This window comes from Lampris incognitus, chromosome 4 (assembly GCF_029633865.1).
Source record: "Lampris incognitus isolate fLamInc1 chromosome 4, fLamInc1.hap2, whole genome shotgun sequence".
NCBI classification, from domain to species: domain Eukaryota; kingdom Metazoa; phylum Chordata; class Actinopteri; order Lampriformes; family Lampridae; genus Lampris; species Lampris incognitus.
Genome location: NC_079214.1, coordinates 53,040,354 through 53,057,953, shown reverse-complemented (window position 1 = coordinate 53,057,953; position 17,600 = coordinate 53,040,354). Strand labels below are relative to the sequence as shown.

The 17,600-nt window shown below is 41.7% G+C and overlaps 1 protein-coding gene across 1 annotated transcript in view; it reads right to left on the bottom strand.

The window, feature by feature from the left end:
- Positions 1–17,405, bottom strand: part of tent4b (terminal nucleotidyltransferase 4B) — a 44,293-nt gene extending 26,888 nt beyond the window's left edge. Inside the window, exon 1 of the mRNA XM_056278295.1 lies at positions 16,536–17,405. Coding sequence (XP_056134270.1) covers positions 16,536–17,104 — 569 coding nt within the window. The 5' untranslated portion in view covers positions 17,105–17,405. The remainder of the gene's footprint in view (positions 1–16,535) is intronic.
- Positions 17,406–17,600: the final 195 nt, after the last annotated feature.

The window sequence follows — 17,600 nt, the reverse complement described above, 5'->3', positions numbered from 1 at the left end:
AACACATGGATTCGATCTGGCGATCCCCGTGTTGGTAGGCAACGGAATACACCGCTACGCCATCTGGACGCCCCTATTATTATGCTTAATTATGCCAATAACTGCCTTATATGTTCCCACATTACTCCTTATATGTTTTATTTAACTATTTGGATCAGTTACAACTATTTTCCACGCAAAGTAAGTGCGTGTTTTTATCATGTGTAACGTTACAGTTTAAACAGTGGATAAAAGCAGCTTGATGATGGCGACGGGAAAACAGACATGAGCTAAATCAAGTTTTCTAGCTAGTATAGTCTTGTTTTACACCATGTAAGAATAGCCTACTACTTACAGCGTTCAGGTGATTTATCATGCTTGTTGTGCCTCCGTGGTAGACCAGTTTCAAATTGCATATTTGGCACACTGCCTTGTCATCGCTCAATTTAAAGTGTCGCCACACAGCTGAGCTCCTCCGGCATTTTGTCTTCCCTTTAACGGCCAAGGTGAACTGAAGTGTGACGTCACTGCTGTGAGTGAGAGGGATGTCACGCGCCGCAGCTGAGACAGTATATATTTCCACATTTTAACAGTGCAATTAAAAAGTATAAATATAGCACAAGAATGGGCTGACTAATGTATTTTGTAGTTCGCCTTTATCGATAGCCTACATTTAGAAAAAAAATCCCCAAATTGAAACCGAATACCTACCCAACAAACGAACATCCGAATACTTGGGTATTCAATTCCAGCCTTAATTCACACCAAACTGCTTTGTTCAGGACTCATACTTTTGTACGCCCTCCAAACTGAACAATTCCAGTCACTGCACTTACAAAACTTAAAACTTAAAAGTCTGCTTTTCCATCGGCTAAGTTGGATAGTTTCCCCTCAACATTTATAGCAGAGGCGCTGTTTATCTCTTCAATCGATTAATTTTATTGAATATGTTAAAGAAAACATCAGCAATAAGAACAAATAATACCAATCACGTTCAAAAGGGGTAAGAAGAAGTTGAGAACGTTCCTAGTCCTACCCCTTTATACGATGCGCTGATGATAGAAAATTAAAGTTCAAATTACAGCCATCAGTGTTCGTGATGTCTATCTCAGTGGACTCAAACAAATCAACCCATTTTGGGGGAAAAAAAAACTCCCATCTCCCAACCGTTCAATATTTTGTTTCTGAAGTCGTTTTAGTTGAGATAAAGTACCATGTTTCCAGCTGATCACTTCAGTTGTTCCACAAAGCTACTCACTTGGTTGTAACACAGGGATGTTTTGCATGTTTTGTCCTTACTGGTGTTTTTTTTTTCAATACTATACAAGTTCCTCTCAAACTGTGTTTACTTTCTCTCAGTTGGAACAACCCTTGGATACTAACAGGTAATTGCTGATTTATTACCCTGTAAATAACTTGAATAGTTTTAGAAATAAACCAAATCTTTAAATTTGAGTGCCTTCAGTTTGACAAAAGTTTCAGTACCCAACCCTAGTCAAGTCTTAAAAAAAATGAAGTTATTTTGCTTCCTTCACACAGTTGAAATGACATGTAGAGTTGGTGGATCCGTAGAAACCAAGCACACAACACTATTGGTGTCATGGTCATTAGCAGGACAATAAACAACTCAGAAAGTTTCTCAGTCATATGTTAGGCCAAGGACGAGAAGCTGAAGAGATCTACAGACACATCTTTTGATTGTTATTTTGCTTTTCAAAAAAGCAGAGCACAGTATTGCTCTGCCACTGTTTCTCCATGTTACTGAACACCGTGCACAGAATAAGGGCTGCTTCAGCGACACATGGGGGGCAGTTGGCCTTGGAGCAGGTCATTCTGCCCACATGTGCTGACCTTTTGCTAACCAGTTAAGTCTATAAACACACACACACACACACACACACACACACACACACACACACACACACACACACACACACACACACACACCTGTGCAAATAAGTATGCACACATGCAGACACACACCATATAAACGGAGGATCAGGCCAATAACAGGCTTGTGCGATTCGTCTTGAATCCTCTGCTGAAGGGAATAGAGAAAAAAGAAGCAATTTCTGCCACTAAAAACAAAAACAAGGCAACCTGAGAGTACCACAGATGGCTGGGCAGAAGAAACACTAGCAGCCACTAACAATGACTGGACACTGCTTGGAATACACTCCAGAGAGCAGTTCAGCCTATATGTCCTGTTGAGTGTAATATAAGAATGTGTTTAAACATATAAATATGGAGCTGAGTGTTGCTGTAGCGGAGCATACAAACCAGATTGTATGCCGACTTAAAAAAAAACACCCAAACACTAGTGGCTCACTGTGTCATCAATGTAGTACGAGAAGCGGAGTATACCCAGTCAACACAGAGAATGGATCATATCAAACTTCACATCTTTCATATCTGAGATCAGGGGAGACCTGACGTTTGGGCAGTTCGTCAGCCTGTTTTGTCAGTTGAACAAATAAAACCAGGCCGATCACACCAAGTTCCCAAATACTAGGAAGGCTAGAGACAAAGGTCTTAGAAGATTGGTTTACTGTGATTTACAGCACTTGAATGCCAGATTGCATATCTGGTGTCCATCACAATGAATGAACCAAATGCGAGGTGCTGTTGTACCTGTTGTCTGTTGGTGGGCACTGTGTCAATATGCGAGATGTCAATTTGCTCTGGCATAAAAGACGGCATGACAAATTGCGACACATTTACTGTACTTGTCGAATGAAGCAGTCCGGCCTCTTCCATGTCCTTGCAGTATACCAAATACACACACGCACATAGGTCACCCTTCAAATACTGCCAGACACGCTTGCTTGCTTGTTCTCCCCCTCTGTTCTGCAGAGCCAATCTTACGGTATTCATCACGGCCCATCATGGCAACGTGACTGCAAAGTGAACACACCCCAAGTACAGCACAGCAGACTGCAGTGGACACTCTGAAGAGCTGCAATAATAGGGGCCAGAGGGTGGGAGATCCCCTCCTATCTCAAACTAAGCCCGAGGAAATATTTGTAGACTGACAGATAGACAGACAGAGCAGAATGGGAAATCACTGCTGGTCGCCAGAACAAATGTTGACAAGTTTTGGTCACAGCTAACTATCACTAAGCTATGGTACTGAGGTTCTTATCAGCAGTACATTTCATATTGGTCACCAAGTGGCTGGTCAATGATGGCAATGAACAGCCACCACTGACAACCTTAGTTACATACCCTGCACAGTTTATCACACCAGCCCACTGAGCTCGCTTGCAAGCACTTTCCCATTCTTCCTTACATACACAGGTACAGGAGCACTTTGACAAATCTATTTGTCAACCCCCCCCCGCCCCCAAACACCACCCACACACAGGTTATAACTATGCTGGTTTTAGTGAGGTTAAAATCTCTACACCAAGCCTTCCTCCAAGAAAAGATGGCAATTTTATTTTGGTGCCTGAAACTTTTGTCCAGACTAAGAAAGAGGACCACTGTAAATTGGGTTTCTACTAACCCTGGCTACTTAAACACTAGAACGACCGGGATTTTCCTCCTACCCAAAACGACCATGGGCAGTCAAAATGACTGCCGGTTTTTAAAGTCTATATTCTGTCAAGATAAATACCCAATTGAGATATTAATGCATTGCATATGTTAGTATATCTGTTAGGAAACGACCGACACCAAAACTAACATTTTAACAACTATAATACTATTTTTAAATAATTTAAACTTCAGAGAGACATAGTCAAACATGAACAGCAAAACTGAAATAGTGAAAATATTACCTGAAAAACAAAAAGGAAAACACATATTGCTAATCTAACAAATGTAACAAGGCCTATGTAAATGTAAAAAAAAGAACTGAAAATAACCATTGAAACAGTCCCAAACAACGACCGGAACTTAAAAACTACTAGAATGACCGTGGGAGGTCAAAATGACCACCCACGGTTTTTAAACTCTATATTCTCTCAAGATAAATACCGAATTGAGATATTAATGCATTACATGTATTAGTATGTCGGTTAAATGACTGACACCAAAATTAACATTTGAACAACTTTAATACTATTTTTCAAGCAATTTAAAATTCTGCTGTCCCACGTCTGTAAATACTGCAACGCCTCAATGGTAGTCATGGTGCGTCTGAAATGGTGGCTGTACCCAGACATGTTGGAGATAACCAAAAATCAAGTTTAGACTATAACTCTGCAGTGGAGAATGCTAATGTGTTTCTAGGGCAGAGCAATGAACTTCACGAAGGAAATGACGTGACCAACACACATCATAAATAGGGACATGACGTGCACAATGACGCGCAAATTACGCGCTGTCATTTTGACAGCTCATGGTCGTTTTAAGTAGAGCTTACCATAACTTTTTGTGTGCAGTTGATCTAAAACTCATTTTAATGCAACTATATGTAATTTTAGGAGCATCCAGGGAGCGGCAGGTCTGTATCCCGCCCCCCCCCACCCCACAAAGTTATTAAACTTTGAAAATCCAAAACCACCAATTTGATGGCCTTGGTTGTTCTAGTGTTAAAATAGACATTGGCAATTGCTTTCATCCATGAGTCGCTAAACCTCACAGTATATCTGTGTTTTTCTCTTGAGGCTGAAGGCAGGGAGTGAGTTGTGAGTAGTTACTGCTACTGTTCGGTTTCAGTGGAAGCTTGTCACAAAATGTTCAGAGGTTTACAGGGCTTATGAAAGAGAAAACCCGGACCCTTAGGGATGGGGTTTAGTCTTGCAGTCAGTTTGATACGGTGACTCAAAATGCTACTGTATTCCAATCTGCTCCAAAAGATAAATCCTCCGACTCTCAGTGGAAAAGACATTTTCCATGCGTTTCAATCATGAAGAAGTCCAAAACCTACACTAATCATTAAATTAAACCTGCAGTGTGGAAGTTTTGTCTCCCCCTGCTGGCAGTGACAGTAATTGTTTCTCTTCTTTCAGCGCTCTGCAGTAAAGCTACACCAATGGTTATCCGTGTTTATCCTCACCGTTGATCGATTTTTTTTCTTTTCTACTTTAATCCCTCATCTGAGCGCCAAGTTTCTTTCTTTGGAGCACCAGAAACTTTTCTTGGATGCTTCTTAAGTTTTCCGCCATAGCTTACAAGCCCAGAAACTTTCTCAAAGAAAGCACTGAAGGCAAGCCAATTAGAGGCATGCGAACACTTCGTCACATTCAAGTTCAGCTCTGGCAAAGCAATTGTTGCTGGTTGACGTAAAACACATCACTACGCATCACATCTGCTGCACTAGCATGGGAATGCAGCGTAATGTCGCCCCAGACACCAGATTTAAAACTCTGGCGTACTGCAAAATACAGAGAGATATACCTGGCAGTGATAGGCTTAATCATCATTGTTTGAACTCGTTTGGCAAGGGCTTGAATGTCACAGACATTTATTTATATGTAAAAGTCCCGCTCTCTACCTTTAAGGGGGAAAAACCAGAGCCTCATTGGTGATATCAATATCATCCAAATTTGCTCGGTAGCACAATACAAATGCCAACTTTTTGTACATGAGGGTGGTCAGGGAAGATAGATTTTACCGAATACCAAGAAAAGCACCACGCAGACATCGGCCGGGATAGGTTTCTGTTTGTTTTGTCAGCAAAAACCCTCTCTTTTTTGAGGTCGCTTCAACAACATGGTGGTGAGTCACTTGTGACCATAGATAACTTTCTAATTATTCTCACAGAGCGGTCTCTGTTACAGAAGCAACATAGCTGGCATCAAATGCAAACCTAGTAATCAAATTTTGTGTCTTTATCTCAAGCTGAAGCATTCTTGTGAATTCTTCCCTTTCTGTTCCAGCATTTTCTAACAGGTTGTTTTCTGTCATCATCCAGCCATATATTATGTTATTCTTTTGTAAGGAAAGGTCTGATGATTACCTCCAGTGTTTTTTTTAACCTCACTCGTACAGATGAATAATGTCTCATTATTATTTGCTTTCTATCATTGCACATTACTATTCTATTGCCATGCAATCAAATAAACCATTTCCTGTATGGAGAAATGAAACCACTCCTCCCCCTCGTAATGGCAGCTAGGTTTATAGGTTTCATTTCACTGTAAAAGAAACTGTTCAGCACTGCTTTGTCACACTTTAAAAAAAAGGCAAAGCAGCAGGGCCCAGCATGTGACAGGAGTAATACGCCCCAAGCCCCTCCTCCTGGAGTCAAATTACAGCTCTGCGTAAGAAACACATGGACCCTTAGCACTTCTTATCAGATAATCTGCCATGCCTGTATCATAGGGACGTTGAGTAATGCTGTCTGAGCCAGGGCCTATAGAGAACGGAGTCCCTCTGGGGGGGGGGGGTGGCCTCTGTCCGTAGCTCTCGTTTTTTTTTTTTAGCACTTTTCTTCTCACATCATCACTCTAGGATCATAGCAATAACATCACGTCTGTGGCTTCTGACAACTGCGGTTCTTGCGCTTTGTTTCTTGTAATGCTGGTGAAGTGAGACTCGCACTGGGAGCCACCTAACATCAGAACCATTTATATTAGCCAGGCACATTTTCACATATAGGAATTTAACCTGACATGACCATCAGCTAAATGACTAGAATGTGAAACACAAAATGATTTTCAGTCTCTCCAGGCCTTCTGGCACTCCAGGTGAAAGAGGATGAGCCAGCTAAGGAGGCGTAAGAAAGAGGAAGCAGCAGGGGCAAACGAGTAGGACAGCCATGTAGCGAGAAAAGGACAACCATCTGAGCTCTGTTGCTGGGAAGGATGTGATGGAAGGAATGAGGTCTAGGAAGAATGCGATGATGAAACAGAACAGAGGGGCAGAAAGACAGAGATGAAAGGAAAGGTAGCAAAAGAGAAAGAATATCAAAAGGAGAAAAAAAGATGGAGTCAAAATGCCTTCATGTTTCATATGTTCTGCTGACAACTGCTATGCAGGGTAGTGAGGGGGGAGGAAAAGTTTTCATCGCTGGACGTTGCTTATCAACTGCTCAGATATGGTGTTCCTAGAGTACAAAGGTGTTTACCAAAGGGTTTGTGGGAATGCTTTTGAGTTCACCATTAATGAAATGACTCTTGTGTTGTGACAGTCTGATACATTTTACCCAAAGGTTATACATAAATCAACTGGAAAAAAAATTATAGAGAGCAGTAAAAAAGTGCTGGGGTAAAATGTCTGGCAACATTACACCATGCATGGGGGGGGGGGGGTCGACAACAAATAGGTTTGAGAAGTGTCAATGTTCCTTGTATGGCTGCTTTATTAATCTTTCATCAATGAACTTGTATGTTTGCATGAGGGTTGGCCACTGGGACAAAAAGGCTCTAGTTACACAGTTGCTCGATCACTGCTGACTTCTAACTGCTTGTGGCAAGGCTTGATGCCACTTGAATGATTTGGCATGATCTGTGATCACAACTGTAACTGGGACAGTCCAGAGATATGGCAAAAATAAAAAACATTTCCGACTATAGAAACCAATATCCTAACTTGGGATGGCAGCACTATTTCAAAATAGTACTTCTTGGCATCTGGAGCATTAGACGGTGGTGTGAAACAACTTCACGGTGCCATTTTGCATGGTCTAGTTACAGTGGAAATTGAAAGACTGTAAGGAAAGATTCGGTTTTACACAAGTATGTGTAGAGAGAAAGAAGTTTTTATTTAACATTGGCTTTCATATCCTTAAGTAAAAGACTAATGTGTACACATAACTGAGAAGTACTAGATTAGTAGTGGATTTTGATTTCTTTACACCAACTACCCAATTTTGTTATACTTTATATCACATTTACTAGTAGTGGTGTAACAGTACATAGCTGATCTGTGATTCGTACGGATCGCCCCTCCTCGCCCCCACGGTTCGGCATGCATGTGGACCGCGGATTAATTGCGAACTTTTTTCCCTCAATTTTCCCCCTGTTTTCACCCCAATTGAATCTGGCCAATTACCCCGCTCTTTTTGAGCCGTCTCGCTCGGTGCTCCACCCCCTCTCTGCCGATCCGGGGGGCACCCCGACCAACCAGAGGAGGCGCTAGTGCAGCGGCCAGGACAAATACCCACATCCGGCTTCCCACCCGCAGACACGGCCGATTGTTTCTGTAGAGACGCACGACCAAGCCGAAGGTAACACGGAGATTCGAACCGACAGCCGGAATAGACCGCTACGCTACCCGGGCGCCCTAATTGCGAACTTTTTTTTTCTTCTTAAATTTATTTCTGATTTTCCCCCTTTTCTCCCAATTTAATGGCCAATCGCTCCCTATTCTAATTCAAACACCCACCCTCGTACTTCATGCGTTCGCCAACTGCATCTCTCCGGCCAGCAGTCTCGAAGGAGACGCCTCGCCACTTTCCTGACGAGGTGAATCCAGGCCGAATCACTGCATTTTCCGACACACCCAGAGACGCATTCATGTGACGAACACAAGCCGACTCCGCCCCCCTCCCGAAGACAGCGTTGCCAATTACTGCTGCCTCATCGAATCCGGCCAGTCGGATCTGACGAGACCGGGGCGCGAACCCAGGTCCCCAGTGGGCAACTGCATCGACACAAAGCCGATGCTTAGACCGCTACACCACCGCAGACCCTTTTGCGAACTTTTTAAAGTAATAATTCCTTAAATCTTGATGCAGAGTTGAATTGAAAAGAAAGATAAGGCAGGTGCGTGCTGTACTTTACTCTGAAGCACAATGATTGATTGATGCAGCAAAAAGAAAAACAAAAAATGTCGTGTGTTCACGTGAAGAGGGCATGTTGAATCCCAACGACTCAATTGGGGATGCTCACATTGCAAAAAAAGTGCAGTGAAAGCCATGGCTAGCGCAGAATTGGAAGAACTTGAAAAGCCTATATTTTAAGATTCTATTTAAACATTGGAGATCTTGAATGTTGTTTTCGTTTAAGACCACAGGAAAAAGTTCGTTGCTTCAAGTGTTTTACAGAATAAACAGAAAGCGGTTATATTTGTGTCCCGTTTTTTTTTTTTTTTTGGGTGATCCGAAAAATGATCCGATCTTGACTCAAAACTGTGACACCATCCAAACAATGAGTTTTGCGACCCATTGCACCAATATTTACTAGTGGCAGCTTGAATAAAAGTCACCAAATTTAATCCCTCTAAACTGTAATTTATACAAACCTTAGATTTTGCATTTTGATCAGGAAAAGGGATGATTTACAGATTTGCTGCTTACATGCTTGCGCCATTTTATGTGAAAAAGCATGGCAAGTTAGGCATCAGCAAAATGTGTTTCCTATGAATCAACGTTTACTTGTATATTTAATGCAACTTACAACTCAAATTCTTTATGGCGAGTGTTTTTTAGAGTTTGAGTGTTAATTCAGCGTTATCAGAACTTCTGCATGATGACAACATTAACATACAGTATCACTGAACAAAAGTCTGATTGCCAAAAAGTACATTTCAAGAGCCCAGTTATTCCACACATACTCAAAAAGGCACCATCTAAGAATGGAACCAGACAAATTCGGGGGAAAACCTTTTTGCTGTGTTCTAGCAGTTCTGACGGCAGCGAGTTGCATGCTGACAACATGAGTCTGAGATAGGAACAAGATTTCCAAAGCCATGCAAATCAGAGGAACAAGTTATGGAGGACTGCTCACAGTTCTATTAAAAAGAGGGCCTATTTCACCAATAGTCCAAAGACCCAGCACACAGCCCACTTCATAGGTTTACACCATTTGGCTGGAAGCCAGAGACCGAGAGAGACCGAGAGAGACCAAGAGAGAGAGGCTGAGAGACCCAAAAGCCAATAAAAGCTGGCTAAGCCACGATTCCAAGAATGGAGCTTCAGCCACCGAGGTGCCATATGTGTGCTACTGCTAAGCGAGGGTCATCAGGCGACAGCGATACTATAAACCCATGAGCCAGCACCGCTCAGTGAGTTATTCGCCACACGTTTCATTAGTCTGCGAGTGATGTCATGCTTCACCACTTGTTGAGACCCTGTGCCTTTATTATTGAATGAATCAAGGGACAGTCACTCTGTCCTATCTCACATCTGAATCAACGTAAATGAGGCCAAAAGACATCTGAGAACATTCAGTGGATGCAAATGTCTCTTCTGCAATTTGAAGCCCCAGAAAATTGCTGTAAACCCATTATTGACTTAAATGTGAATACTAGGGATGCACCAATAACAGTATCAGATATCCAGCTGACACCAGGTTAAAATGGAGAATTGATATCAGGAAATTTACTAAGATCCAGTTCCAAAAGCAATGAATAGCATGTCAAATAAAAGCAAAGTGGCTTGATTTACTGCATTTTTGGCACATGGAAGCACATGTATTTCTTTAAAGATGGGGGGAAAAAAAGTTTATCTCAATTATCTTGCCCATTGACCACAAATTAATGGCCTACGTCTGCAAAGTTAAGCAAAAGTGATGGATCAGATCAATACTCTTTAAATGCCAATACTTAAAGATTCGTACTTGGAATTAGCATCAGCGGTGTAAGTTGATCTCACTGGTGAACACTTTTGCAAGCGTAATTCTACATCTGACCAAATTTAAGAATTGCAATACAGCATGGGTGAAAAATGTCTTGAAATTAGTATGAATTACAAAATCACGTCAAATCCGTGTTCTCACATTATTGGTGTTTTGGGCCACATGAGCAACATGTTTCAGGTGAAGCTATTTGAATTTGGGAGCAAATAAAAATGGGTGACTTTAGCTTGGAGGTTTGAGAAGTGGGGTTTGTGAATAAACGGTCACCATTTACAGAATATTTGTTCAATTAGTGGGATAGCTGCAAGTTATCACACACTAAGCTAGAAATTTAATATAAATTTACTGTTAAGCTATTCTGTATACTGGGTAGGGATGCATTTGACCTGATTTACCTGTTTGAGTACTCATGTAAATCTAGAAACAAGTACACAAGCAAATTAGCTACGCTCACCATGGGTAGGCCTTATTATTTTAATAATGCTAATGGTTAAGATTTCACATTTCATGAATTCACAACATAAACTTATGTAAGCAAAATTAATTTATTAACAATTAACTGGGTAATCTGTTCCCCTCTAGCAGGCTCAAAATCACATTGTTAACCAGCACTGCCCAGTGCCAGAGCAAATTACCTTACTAATAATAACTAATCTAATTTACTTGCATAGAATTATGATGTGGATTAGTAAAATAAAATAACCTTAGCCATTAGCCCTTAAAAAAAGGGAGGATTTACATGTGGCTTATAAATTATACCTAATTTGTATGTTCATGTGTTTCTGTTAAGGTAACTAATACTCGTTTTTCATTTCATGCGAGTACTCACGATCATTTATGCAAATCACTCATGGGTATGTGTGTGGTTTCTAACACCATTTCACAGCATGATCAACAGGCTATAATCAATTAAGAGGAGCCATTGCTTACTTTATGTCCTGTGTATCTAATTTAACCTTGTGCTTTGTGACAAGAATACATATCTAGGGACAACTAGTTGAAATTGTAGATGGCAGCAAAATTCATTACCAAGATATACACAGCGCTATGGTCATAGGCAAAACCTGCACCCCCCCCCAACCTCCTCCAGTCTGTGCACTTTTAATGTCCAGAGAAGAAGCAACAACACAAGCGAGGCAAAACTACTGACTAGCAAAAAAGAGTGGTTTAATTAAGGCATTGTTACCAAGCTGCTGGTAGCCCATCATTCACTAGACCAGTGATGTATTCTAGGGTTACAATGTAGTCTGTTTTGATTTAAAAAATAAAATGGTATCCCTTGCATAAGGTTATGGTTATATTTCAAAACTCGAAAATGGTTTCGCCGCAATGCAACACACATCGATATGTTTTAATGGAGTTTTTCGGCCATGCTAGCTAGTTACCTGCTAAACCAGTCTCTCTCTCCTTTTTCTACAGAACATTCTTTCCTTCCCTTGGTCTCTTACTGTTCTGCTCTCAAACTGCACGTGTTTGCTAGCTAAGAATGCGTTCTTAAATATGTTGTCATAGTAACCATCGCTCGCCTCTCAGGGGGAGGGGGCGGATGAGATAGGCAAATGTGTTAGTCATAGACTGCAATAGCCATAGTAGAATAGTAGAAAGAAAAGCCAAACAAATACATTGAAAACTCTTGTGTTTTAGCCAAGTGTACTTAATCGCACATTAAACATGGGAAAATAAATTGAAACGACAGCGTAAATTTGGAACCAGTTTTTTTTTTATAAAAAAAATGGTTGCAGCTATAACAATATTGTTTCAATTGTGTGACCTTCAGGTGTCTGAAGGTTTGGTACTTTAAAACGGTCACACAAATTAAAAAAAAATTGTTGAGGCAAATTCAGATTCAATTCAAATGGCTTTATTGGCATGACGTAACACTGTACATATTGCCAATAAAATGGAAAGAGTCAATAAAAGCAACTGAACAAGCCAACAACTGACTGTGTACAAGAATCTTTCCTTCTTTTTCTGTTGCCATTGTGTCTACTCCTACACTCATCTCACTAGCCTTCCTCGTGGGTGTGCAAAAAGACTGCTAGTCTTGTTGTTTCAATATAATATTTAAGTAAATTAAACAGAGAGTGGACTTTTCAGTTGCTGTTTTTTTTTTTTTTTTTCTCACAACAGACCTTCGACTAACAAGCTTGAGGGCAAGTCAAACAAGTGAAAGGATATTGCAAATTATACAGTGCATCCTACATATACTGTGTGGTGAAGGTACAATCATTAAAAAATGTATCTAAATGCAGAGCTCCATCAATGGAAAATTGGCAATTACCTTTGACACAGCATAAAGCTGCAGTGGGGTTCTATTAAGACACTGCAAGTAGATATGTAACTTATTCTAAGTAGCACACCATGCTACAGAAGCCACAGAACAGTTTTGATGACAATTGCTCCATGCCAATGCTTATTCCATAAATGAAGACAATGATGGTTGCACTTCACAAGATTCTGTGCAAATTAACTGTGGAAAAAAGTGCTGGTGTCTTACTGAAAATTTTTTCATTGTGTGTGGTAAATCCTAAGTAGTATTGAAAAAATGCAATTCATCTGGAAATTGGTACTGTGAAGAGGCTCAGTTATATAGAATACATGATCTAGTCATTAAAGAACCCCTGCCCCAACACAAACGGCAAATTTTTTCCTTCTTGGTAGTTGTGCGTAAAATCGATTTTGAGGTAGGCCAACACCCAGGTACTGCAGTTGCACAATGTCTGAGCAGTTTTAACAAACCAGCTGGAGTTGGCCACTTGTATGTTGTACACAACTTGCTACCAGAAACACTGTTAGCATACCAGAGATGATCACGAGGCAGGACAACATTTATCTCTTGTTATGTGGTCTAGATATTATTTTTTTTGCAATGAGCCTTAAAGGCAATTAACAATACACTAACATTCAAATTATGGAAGCTCTGTGTTTGCTAATTTAAATGGCTATTATCAGGTGTCACATAAAACACCACATTTTATGTCTTAAGTGTAGCAGCTAAATGGGGGGGGGCAAGAAGCAATGAGGTTGAAGAAAAAGCAAAGTTGTTGGAAAGCAAGCAAATAGGATGACAGATGAAACTTTTCTAAAAGAACTTCACAAACAGGTACTACAAGATGAATGGCTCTCTAGGGTTTAGACGTCTCAAACATTACGGAATTTACCAAGTAGTACTTTAGATGTCAGACCAAATAAAAAGAAAACGGTTAAAATTATAACTTTAGGTCAAATGTTATTTTAAAATTAAATTTTTTATTGAATAGGTGAAAAACATCAGTGCCTGCTCTACTTTTAAATGGAAACTTTGTAGACAAGGTTGTAGGGGTGTAAGAAAATAACGACACACTCAAGTACCACGATTTTATCTTTTGTGATACTGTATCAATTCTCAAAACCACTATATCGGTTTTTAATTGTTTACATGTAAAGGTTCGTGACAAACATTTTGTGTTGTGTGTAACTCCACGACCGCTAAATAACAACGTTGTAATCTATCTTCAGCCATTTGACTCTTCCACTCCAACGCAACAACGTAAACTGAGACAGGAAGTAGTATCCTGAGAAAGAACACAGGCCTGTGAAATCACAATAAATCGCCTTTCTTAGAGTATCGCAATATATTGAATTGTAACCGCTGTATCGTGATACGCATCGTATCGCCAGATTCTCGCCAATACACAGCCCTCTAAGGTTGAGCTGTACAGTATGTGGACATCCAAACTGCTGCATATTGTATAAAACCAATCAAATTAACATTTTCATCTGAAATGAATAAAATAACTTTTCAAGGCGAAACTGGCCAATTCTACAGAAACAGACGGGCCAACTATCTGTAACACTCTTAACACTATCAAACTCAACAATATCTTTGTTGTTCAATGACAGCCAATTCTGAACACAATATGGAGCAGCCCAGAGGAAAAAGAAAAAAAAACTGAGCAGGGGAGGATGCCGAAGGTTTCCTATTCCCTTTCATTTCTCACATAAAGAAACAGAAAAAAAATGTTTTGCATGACAGAAAAACGAGGAGGAAGCGCTCATAAAGCTCCAAATCTGATTGGCTAGAGGTCATGTGACATCACAAAGGAAGAGCTCAGGTTTCTCTCTCTGTAGAGGGCTAGTTTGTTTTGGGAGGGCAAGACATACGCCTCAACCAGAAGGGCCTACGCCTCTACAGCCAACCACCATTGCCAAATACAGTGAGACTCCCACGTTCACCCTTTTCATTGCTTGCAAATTTGTCATGCCATAGTGACTGGACAATAGTAAAAACTGTACGAGTAAACATGAGCTTGTGTGGAAGGTTCCCTAGTATTGCCCTCAGGAGAAAATAGATTTGGATGTGAATCACTTTCCTAATGTGTTTCTCTCCTTTCATTGCAGCTCTCAGCTAGCTAACAAGGCAATGAGACATTTCTTTCTCTGGGCGCAAATTGAGAGGGGGAAAGGCAAACTTAAGAGTGAAATCTTGCATGTTCACAAGGAAAGCCATGCATTTATAGAGTTAAGAGTCGTCATAGTTTGGATATTTAATTTGACATTTATTTGGCAGTGCAATTTAGCATGCTGGTATTAGGAATTGAAGGACTATTAGGGAAGACAGAATGCCCACAGTGGCAATGACCGAATAAGATCGGGACTCTGACATTCTGGTTGCGGAATTAGGGAAGCTAATCACTAAGGAATGTCCTTATGCAAACACGGGGCTTTCGTTTTACTATAAATGAGGATCGGCCAAAGTCCCTGTTCTAGGACCTGTTGCACTACTTGCCTGCACATGTCAGGTGGACACAGAAAAAAAAAACGTACACGTTTCTTCACTGAGAAACCTTTTAAACAAGACACCAGCCACCTGATTAAAAAAAAAGCCCTTATAACGTAATAAAAAGTTAACATTGCACATTGCAAAGTAACTCTTGTGTCTGACACCTTGCATGTTGGCCTGTAAGGAGAAATCAGACATGAAAAAAATGCAACAATTACTGTTAACAAATACTGGTATGGCTTGCAGATTCCCTAATCACTTCCCCGTTTTTCAAAATTAAATAATTGGTATTGGCGAGCAAGACTTCATTCAAATGACACTATCCTCAAGGCTCAAAGAAAAAAGTGTCAGACTGTGTTCCCTTCCACTGACGTTTAAAAGCCTGGGTATTAAAACCACCAGAAGTAACCACTGATTCTTTCCTCCCCTGGTGAGAGTATGATCGGCAGGAAGATCACAAACACTGTTTGACAAGTATTTCCTACCTTTTGATGGGCATTTAGATGTGACACCTATACAACCACTGGGACCTAACAAATGGCCTCTTCGTTAAGTGTTGCAGGACAACAGGTCGTCTAAAATATGCAGTCATGGTACATGTGCTGCACCTGCCACTGTATAAGTGTTTTAAGTTTACCCCCAACCAAGAGCTTCAGCCAGTCTTTAACATATTTGTTTAAATGAGGCATTTTTGACTGAGCTGGTCAAGACCGTTTTAAAATTGTAGGGCAATACGATTTTAATTACTCACACGCTGTAGGCCCAATTGCCAAACGTCATAACGTCCACTCCATTTTCAATAGTAACATGACTTCAGACGGCTGAATAAACTTAACAGAAAGTGATCTGACGATGATATGGGGGTGGGGGGGATTCTACAGAAGAATCGATAGGGCGAGTTTACAATACGTTATAACACGCACATGCTAATAGCCTATCACCAGCAGGTGTACATCAACGCTTTCTATATTCAAGGACAGTCTCGAAGAGTTACGATCTCGGGCCACATGTTGCTGACATGTCAGCGACGGCGCAGGTCAAGGTTGCAAACCGTGAAATTGCATTTACTGGGCCGGGCGAGAAACTGTCATGGGCGACCCGACTCGACTGAATTACTTTGGCACATGGGAGAGAGCCTCGCAGCCAATGACAGCAATGGCGAGCCAAATATGGACGCATGACGGCCTAAACCATCGGCATCTGCGAGAGTCAAACTTAATGAACTGAGTGCGGGTTTGTTCTGCAGCAGGACAGACGAGCACCTCAGCCCTGGTACATCCAGCTGCCCCCTCCCCCTCATCAAGAAAAGAGAGCTCACAAATTCTTACCCGAGGATTCCTTCAGAGTAGTTCCTGACTTTCCACGGCGTGCCCGTGTAACCGCTGTAGCCCCCCGTCTCGGCGTCGCTGCCGCTGTGCAAAAGGCTGCTGTTGAATCCGAAAGTGCTGGCCTTATTGTCCCTTTTCCTTTTATGAGGGTGTCCCGCAGCGTCCGACAGCCCCCTCCAAACCACGGAGACCCCACTGCCATGTTGCCCCCCTCCGCCGCCACCTCCGCCCCTCCCCGCACCTCGGTTATTGTGGTTATTATTGTTTTCTAGTGGTATAAAGTCCCGCTGCTGCACTATTTCACCGTCCCCCATTGAATTGGACATGCCCTGAGCCCTGGCTTCACCGCCGCCGGCGCCCGACTTGACAGCTCCGTTGTGGCCGGGTAGAGCGTTGCACGATGCCCCGTTGATGTTTGGCTTCAAGCTTGGTGCACTTGAGGAACCCGTAGTGTAGTTGTGGTTGACGTGCAAATACCCGAGCCCTTGTGTCGTTTCCCAAATTTGCATCCACAGGTTGTTGGCGGGTCCGCGTTGTTCTGGCTGAAACCAGGCGATCCTCGGATCCATCAAACGGCACTGCAGGCACACTGCCCCCCGAGCACAGGCTCAGCTCGTGTGAAGCTAGCCAGGTAGCTAGCTAGCTAGCCTCGCCTCGACACGCTAGCTAAAGGTTTTTTGCGTCTCCGATACTTTAGGATTCTGTAAAACACGTTCCTCAGGGCCGATACCGATCTATGTAAAGCGAAATCATCCGCGGGAAATACGATTGAGACGGTAATCGACGTGTTAAAAGGAGACTTTGAGCCAAACTTGAAGATGTGAGAGTGGTGTGGACGCACGGCCGCGGCTCAACGAAGCTGTTCTGAGCCTTTCCTCCTGATGATGGTCCCTCAATGGCGGCCCACGGACTCGCCGATACTGCGCATGCGCGTTCCGAGGACGGGTCTTGAAACGAGGCGGAGACGCGGCTCTTACGCAAGAGAACAACATGTTTCTTGTTACGTAACGACGACGAATTTATTATTTCCAGATGATAAACTGGATATAGCGGAGAATATACTTT